General features: G+C 40.0%; 1 protein-coding gene across 1 annotated transcript in view; it reads right to left on the reverse strand.

The window, feature by feature from the left end:
- SLC35B3 (solute carrier family 35 member B3) overlaps nt 1-8,714 on the reverse strand; it is a 31,197-nt gene that overhangs the window by 9,391 nt on the left and 13,092 nt on the right. The window contains exons 5-7 of the mRNA XM_018560340.1: nt 8,530-8,637; nt 2,906-3,003; nt 854-946 (exon numbers count right to left, since the gene is read on the reverse strand). Coding sequence (XP_018415842.1) covers nt 854-946; nt 2,906-3,003; nt 8,530-8,637 — 299 coding nt within the window. The remainder of the gene's footprint in view (nt 1-853; nt 947-2,905; nt 3,004-8,529; nt 8,638-8,714) is intronic.

Below are 8,714 nucleotides of genomic sequence, written 5' to 3' on the forward strand. Positions count from 1 at the left end.
CGGCTTCCCGGCCAATCAGAAAGCCAGGCAGCGTGTAATGAAGCGATGCCTGGCTTCCCGAATGGTCGGATGCTGGCCAATCAGGAAGCCAGGCACCGTGTAATGACACGGCGCCTGACTTTCTAATTGGTCGGGAAGCCAGGTGTCCGTGTCTATAGGTCAGAATGTGACGGGTGCAGTTTAGGTATATGAAAGTACAGGTTTTTAGTGTTCACATGAGCCTGTGCTTTGCCCTGCAGGTTTACATTAATGCTGGCCCCCGCAGCATCTAATACTTGTCTTCTCTGCTAATCTGTTCCTACATCGGTAAAGTCCAAGCTTATCCAAGACCTCACTGTTGAATGTCTTCAAAATACACGCTGGCAAGAACAAGTCATTTCTACTACTAGTAAAACATACTTCCTAATCCAAATATAAATGTGCTATTTACAATATCACAAATGCCTTCACAGTATAACTGTATTTTTACTTTGCTTATAATCTACAGTATATTGTAATACACAGTAGGGGGCTTTATAGTGTAGGTGAAAGGCATGCCTTGTGAAATGTACATTGTAACATACAGTATAAAAGAATATTAGAGGACATTAGGTAAATCTTTATCAAGTCTGTGATGTATTCATTTTGAATAAATAAAACATGCTGTTACAGTGCTTTTCATATAGAAGGCAAAATTATTTTGGAAGTGTGTGTCTGACTCCTGGCTGGAAGGCAGTGCCTATTCAGCAGCCACTCCATAACACGACATGTATATTTTATGCTTTCATGCACTACTGCCTTGCATTAATACAGTTCTCAGCTGTGTACAAGTCATTCCCTATTTTTAATCAAACTGCTCCGTTTCAACACTCACCTTGGAACAGAAGGCTACAGCAGGAGTTAATCCACTTGTAATGCCCAAACCCAGTAAAATGTAAACAAATCCTATGGAATATGAATAGAGAACCTGAAAAAAATGAGGATTGCAAACAGTGTTCACAGAAGCTTGAAATCGAGCATAAAAATTGGATTTTTGTACTTACTGTAATATCCATTTCTTTGAGTTCATTAAGAGGCACAGAAATTCAGAAACCTTTGGGTTATACTGCTGTCCATTGCTCCTACTCCAAGCCCACCTCGGTTTGGTGGAAAACAGTACCAAAAACATGATCAAGGCAGACCGGTGTCCATCAACGAACTCCAAAAAATGAATATTATGCTTTTCATTTCTGTTCTCTGTACACGATATTTAGAACTGCAGGCACCACAAAAGTGCCAGCATTTTAGCATTTTAACTATTGTTATCATGGAAACAACTTAAGACAAGATCAGGAGCACAATAAAGTCTTTCTACGCTCTGTATCTCCACTGACGTTTTTTAGTGTACTATCGTGCAAGACTACAATTAAATTTAAAATAAATTTTAATTACATGTTTAATTCAAATGGACTTAGACTGCGTTCACATCCAGGCGTCAGCGTTTTCGTGCGTATTAGCACACGTTTTGTTTAGCGTCTCGCCTCGCATGTATTGCACATTTTCACGCATGAAGATGGCATTTTAGGGAGCAGATTGAAATACATAGTTACATAGTATTTGAGGTTGAATAAAGACACGGATCCATCAAGTCCAACCTATAGCGTGTATGCATGTGAATCTACATGTGTACGAGTCCATGTGTCATCTTGTTCTTAAGTGTGCCTGTACCCCTGTATGTTACGGTCTCTGAGGAAATCGTCCAAATGCTTTTTGAATGATTCAACACTCTTAGCTGAAATCACTGCTTGTGGCAGAGAGTTCCAGATCCTAACCGCTCTTACTGAGAAGAAGCCCCTACACCCCTTGTGCTTAAATTTTTTATCCACCAATTTTAGGTGGTGGCCTCTAGTCTTTGTTATAGAGGTTACCGTAAAGAGTTTATTGCTGATGTTGCCATCACCACTAAACATTTTGTAAAAAACAAATCATATCCCCCTTAATCTCCTTACTTCCAGCGTGAACATGTTTAAATACATTGTGGCAAATGGACAAAACGCCTGCAAAAATGCACACAGGATTGTGCAAAATGCTTGTGTAACACGTTTCCAGGCTTTCAATTGAAGTCTAGGGGGCCAAACGCGCTGTAATCTGCCAAAAGAAAGCTCAGGTACTTTTTCCAGCGTTCTGCGTTTTACAGCTTACGACAAAAAACTCTCAGGTGTGAACAGGGGTCATTAAAATTAATGGGATTTCTCGTGTTGAGAGTTTTGTTGCACTTATTTTTGAGGGCCACAATTCCTAGGTGAGAACAGGGACTTAGATAAACTCATGCATGACTATTATCTGTTTTATCTGCCTAGGCGAAGTGGGATTTGAAAGATTTAAATGATCAGGTCAAGAAAAATTCTTCCCACATTGTAAAAGCAAGAGGCAAAAATCACAGTTTTTCAAAATGGTGCATCTTCTAAGAACATTTAAATCTGATGAATGAGCAAGGTTTGCTGCCAACCTTAGTATGGTGTCCTGTCTGGCCCGGAATTCTCTCATATATTTAAACTATGTGAATGACCGTTCTTATATCTGTAGAGATCCCTCATCCATCCCATTCGAAGATCCTACTACACTACAGCAAACTTTATGCAGCTCAGTGATGGTGTTTATGTCCTCTCTGGTCGATTGTTTATCATTTCTATAGATGAATAATTGGGAAATCCAGACACAAGACTGAAACACCCTTGTAGTTGCACCAGCAGCTAAGTGTGATCAGGATCCATGCGTCATCTGGTTACACACCTTAAAGACATGCAAGAGGCTGCTGTTTTTTCAACTTGCTGACTACTACATACATCTGATATAAACATTAGAGGAGACCTCACCTTTACAGAAATGTGTTAGAGGTAAGGGAAAAAAAAACAAAAAACAGCATGAATAATTATGGATTCTTTACCATTTCTGAATTTGATCCATTGTGTAGTTTCATGGCCTTTTCTTGCACATTTCCTATAACAGCATCTGCACAAAGTGCCATGGAGATGAGCATCACACCTTAAAACGATAATAACAACACAATTAAAAATAGTTTACATCTGCTCACACTGAAGCCTATTAACTGTTCACCATTAGATGAGGTATGATAATAAAAACTACATTAGCTCCTCAATCTAAAGTGATTCTACAGCACAACTGAAACAAAAAGCATCATCCCCTACTTGGGAAGTGCCTAAGCACCTAGCACTGCATATTCTGTTCTAATGTTATCTATGATTAAGCAGCAGCCCACCCAGCCTTTTGTGACCAGAGGTAATTGATGTGCCTAGACGACGAGGTCATGCGTCAGTTAACTTGATAATAACTGACTGATTTGCGTACTTTTATTTTTTTCAATAAAATAACATTTTTATTTTTTGTTAATAAAAACTCTACTCATTTATTATACGTGCAAAAATGTGTTTTAATTGTAATACTCTTATTGTATCTGACAATTACAGTTTTAAACAGATGAACACTACCACCTTCAAGCTCAGTGGCATCTGAAATGCCATCTGCAGGCTTATGGCAATAAGTTGCCAGTCACTTAAGACTCTGTAGTGATTGACCCTGGGTACCAAACAGCTTGATTTACAGCGTTAGGCTAGGAGTGGGCTTTGTGCAGCATCTGCCAAGAGCCATGCATCTCCCTGGCCTATATGTGCATCCACCCTCCCCCCACTCATGGATGGGTCAGGGGAAAAACATAAATATTAATAACATCGTCTGCAGAAGCCACTTTACCAGAAATATATTTTTGTTATTATTATTAAAGATCATATACTTAATTGACCACATTCAAAATTCTGCCAAAATATCCCACTAATTACAGAATAAATGCTTTCTCTCAATAAAGCATAGCTGAATTTTAAATGCTAATTCATGCCATCTCAAGTCGAAACACTGCATTGATAAGACATAATTTGTAGGCCTAAATACATAACCTTGTCTACATTTCAGCATGGAATAAATAACAGAAGCCCTCAACCAACAGGGGTTTATGATAAGAATATTTGTATGAGACAGCAGAAGAGTATGCTTTGTTTATACTAGCGGAATAGTTCAGCTTCCTTTAGGCAAAAATGTCATCTGAATAGATTTGTCCCTCACAATGTTCAAAGGAATCTGATTAAATTATGTAAGTAGAGCTTCAGCTGAAATCAGACTAGTTTATGTATCAATGTTCCTGAGAAATTTATGAGTAAAAGTCAAGTGAAGTCAATTTGGCATTTAGTAACTAGCATCCAAACTGCTTCCCTAAGGCAACTGCATCCTTAAGAATTTTTCATTTGAAAGTTAATATAAAATAGAGAAAGTAGCATGTTTTCTGAAAGCCTCAATGCCTCCAAGACTTTTGCTGGTTTATGCATTTACCCATGCATATGCTAGTGTCAATACTCATTTAACATATGTTACCTAATACACCGCCTTTGCAAAGAATAATATGTGGTAATAAACTGTACAATGTAGCTTTGCAGCTCTTTTCCCCCCTTTCATTGTCTGTTTCGCTATGTTTTATACACAAAGAAATACAGTATTTTGTACTACTACAACAGCAGCAAAAAATGTGTTTTCTACATTTATGGGTTGCACAACATTTAGGGTAAAAATCCCATTTTGGAGATCCCTTCATTCATATTGTGCTTTTCAGGAAACACATTTTGGTGACTTTTAAAATAGGTACATTTATAATCCTAGAAAAAAATGGCATATTGACAATTGGGGGCCTAAAAAACTGAGGTTTAAGGGTGCATTCACACCAAGATTGGAAGGAAAGCGCAAGTCAAGGGAGGGTTTGTTGACTTGCAATTGTACCTTCCGATCTGTTGCAATCAGTTTTTTAAACGCATGCTAAAGGGAAGGGCAATGAAAAATGAATGGGTGTGAATGGGGCTAGTTCACACTGGATCTGTTTTGCTGAAAAATAGAAGTGCATGTTCTACTTTTATTTCAGTGCAAAGTAACGTAATGCAACAGAACAGAACTAGCCCCATTCATTTTTGGTGCAAAAGAGAAACCTTATTAAAGTGCAGGTAAATGTTTACAAGAAAAATCCCTGCAGCCATTCTCCCTATCTCCCTCAATACAATCAGCCCCCCCTCACCCAAGTCTGTACTTTCAACTGCTGCAGCCTCCTGCATTGTCAGTGAAAACAGTGTCAGAGGGCAAAGTTCAGGTGGTGCTATTTGCAGTGGACCATTAATTAAACTTCTAACCATGGCTTTTAACTTGGAGCGTGGCCACGTTCCTTTTTACTAGTATTAACATTCAGTAGACCTGCATTGGGAGTACACATACTGCAGAAGCATACTCATTCAAGTCTATGTAAACAATGGTGGCCGCAGCCATCAGAGGAGATAAATATAACCCTCTGGAAGGATGCCAAAGCTGACTGTATTTAAATGACCTGGACAGGTTTTTTATGTAGAACTATAACTGGTCAGAAATAACCATCCTATTCATTTTCCACTGCAGGCATTGCTGAACTCTTTCATGTCAAAGATTTCTAAATAAGTAAGTGTTTATGTTATAACATGGATATGCAGACACAGAAAAAAATTCCTCATATGCATCATTCAATGCAGTAATGCGTAGACACAGACCTAACCATACTATAAAAAAAATGTTAATTGTTAGCATAAGAAAAAATGTATATATAGTAGGGCTGTTACTGATTAAAATTTTCGTGTTAATTAATCGAAAAATACAATTGTTATTGCAAGAAATCAATAGCTCCGTCGGCTAACGAAGGGAAGGGTGGAGGAGTCCGGTGACGTCACGGACATCAACGGACTCCTCCCCCCTTCCCTTCGCTAGCCGACGGAGCTACTTGGGGACATCGACGCCACCGGACTCCTCCCCCCTTCCCTTAGCCACTTGGGGAAGGACGTTGCTGTCCGTCACCGGATCTCCGACGGGACTACCGGAAGCCGGCGGAGAAATTAGTATTTTCATTAGCGATCAAACATTTTTTAAATCGATCAAAAAGATTAACGATTAATCGGTAATTAATCGTTAATTTGCACAGCCCTATTATTTATATAAATATATCTAAACTCCACATACAGTATTGTAATAATTGTTTGTCTGTTATTTCAGTAGTTTCTAGAAATTTCCTAACTGGGTCTGTTTTTGTATCAGATCTCCCTTGACTACAACTAGTAGTCTAAGGACTTGTTCACACCAAGCGCTGAGAAGGTGCAGAGCAGAGCAGTTGCAAACCGGATCAAAACTGCGTCAAACGTATTCCAATGGTATTTTTTGCTCCAGTTCACATTGCAGCGTGAAGTTCCAGAGCAGGTCCAGAGCTCTGGATCTGCTCTGGAACGCATGCAAACGCATCAAAAACGCATGCAAATGCCTGGAACACACTGAAAGCCCATGTTAAACTAAAAAAAAAAAGTTTTTTTTTTTTACCAAAAACGTCCCAAACGCATCAAAAACGCGGCACAACCCACTGCACTTCATGTGCAGAAACATGAGCGGATCTGCTCTGCATTTGGTGTGAACAAGGCCTAAAAGCATACAAACAACATTTTTTTACAAGTAATGCCTGGCATGGTCTTAAGCTTCTCTTGCCTTCCTGCATTACAGTAAGCAGTAACACCATTCGGTTGAATTGGGTCTCTTTTTTTCCTGCAGTTGAGTCTAATAGCATGTTCAGCAGTGTATGTGCAGTAAGCAGAACATGCAGTAGTCTATATTAACCAGTTGACATCCGCGGTGTTAAACCCCCTTCCCATCCAGGCCATTTTTCAGTATTCAGCGCTGCGGTACTTTGACTGACATTTATTCCGTCATGCAGCGCTGTACTGAAATGAATTTTATACCCTTTTTTGGGGACAGATAGAGCTTTCTTTTGGTGGTATTTATTCACCACTGGGGGTTTTATTTTTTTACTATATTAAGGAAAAATTACCGAAATTTAAAAAAAAAAACAGTTTCCCCTATATTAAATGATAAAACATTTATTATTACCCAATTTTTTGGTAAAATATAAAAGATGGGGTCACGTCGGGTAAAAAGACACTAAACATGTCAAGCCTTAAAATTGCGTGCGCGCGCGAAACCTCAAAAAACGATAATACCCAAAATTGGCCATAGGCGACGCTTTAAAAGCTGTTACCGCTCATCAGTTTAGTGTTATCAGTGATTGATGGCCCTAAAATGATTGCTCTCACTGCGACGTTCGCGGCGATATGTAACATGTGTAGCGCAATTGTAATTTTTGCGCGCTGGGGCACCGGACGCGTATTTACGTTTATAGGCGCGTAAACGTGGGGGTGGGGGAGTTAAACATTTTGGGGGGGTTTTTTCCCCTTTTTTTATATGTGGCTTTTATTTTATTTTATTTTTTTATGTGTTACTTTTCTTTTTTTTTATTTATATTTTTTTTTTTGCACTTATTGTTATTGCTATTATATAGGGGGATAACAACCCCCTATATAATAGCAAAGGCACACTGACAGGTCCTCTTTATGGAGATATTAGGGGTCTCTAGGACCCCTAATATCACCTATGGACCCCAAAAGAAGCTGATAAAGCAGAGATCTGCTTTATCAGCTTCTTCTCTCTCCAGATGACTGACAGGTGAATGCGGAAGTGATGTAACACACATCACTTCTGCATTCACAGCCCGGACGGGGATCAGCAAGGAGCTGATCTCCCGTCCTCCTCCTCCTGACGCCCTCCGAGCCGGTCCCGGGGGGGGGGGTGCCGCGAACGAGCACATATAGGCGATCGGCGGGCTATGGACCCGCCGATCGCCTATATGTGAAACACCCGGTAACGGGTGTGTGCATTTAGCGGGTCTTTTCTGCCCGTGCGTGCCCGCTAGGGGGCGCGCGCGAGCAGAAAAAAATTGCCGTCTGGAGACGGCAACCCGCAGATGCTGCAGTGCCGTCCGTCCGTTTTTTTACTACGGGCGGACGGCAAGAGGTTAACGTGCATGTCTTTACAGTTATTTGATAAACATCTCTATTCTGTACCAGTCTCTGGAAACCTCAAGTAGTCTATTGTAATGGGTTCCTCTTTCGGCTAATGTGTCAGTTTTGTAAGATGCAGCAGTAACTTTTGATATAAACATTCTCTGTAATGTGGCGTGAAGAAAGGGGAGGTTTTCGCTGGGCTATGCAGGTCACTTTGAGTTGCCAGGGCATATAGATTTAAAAAGTAAATTGTGCGGGTGTGTGTAACATCACAATCAACTGTAATGTGCAAAAGCCTCTGTACCATGGCAAACACTTGTCAGATGCACATATTATAAAAATGGTAACTGTACATGGACATTTTCGATGGATTTGGAATGAAGGCGTGTATACACTCAAACTGAGCTCAACCCCATCTAAAAGTGCTGTGTACTCTATCCTTTAATGTACAGCCCTTGTAGCACATCAGTAGTAAAAGTGGGATTCTCATAAGGTTGCACATACGAACTCTGCTGGTCAGATTGAGATGCAGGTATACTCCTTCTTAAAATGAAGTTTGTGTATTGGTGTCCAGCTCATGTTATATTGATAGGTAAAACTACAGACATAACCTTACCTGTTACATTGAATTTCGGTGCAATTGTGCTATCAGCCAGTGTAAACCATATGAGGCCCATGCTCATGCATACAGCTGCTGTCACATCTGCAGCATTATACCGCTTTCCTGTAGGTACAAAAAAGTAAAACATAGAATAGTAGACTTTTCTGCTATACATTATCCCCCCCCCCCCCAACTTATTT

This window comes from Nanorana parkeri, unplaced genomic scaffold, assembly GCF_000935625.1.
Source record: "Nanorana parkeri isolate BGI_ZX_2015 unplaced genomic scaffold, ASM93562v1 scaffold451, whole genome shotgun sequence".
Taxonomy (NCBI): domain Eukaryota; kingdom Metazoa; phylum Chordata; class Amphibia; order Anura; family Dicroglossidae; genus Nanorana; species Nanorana parkeri.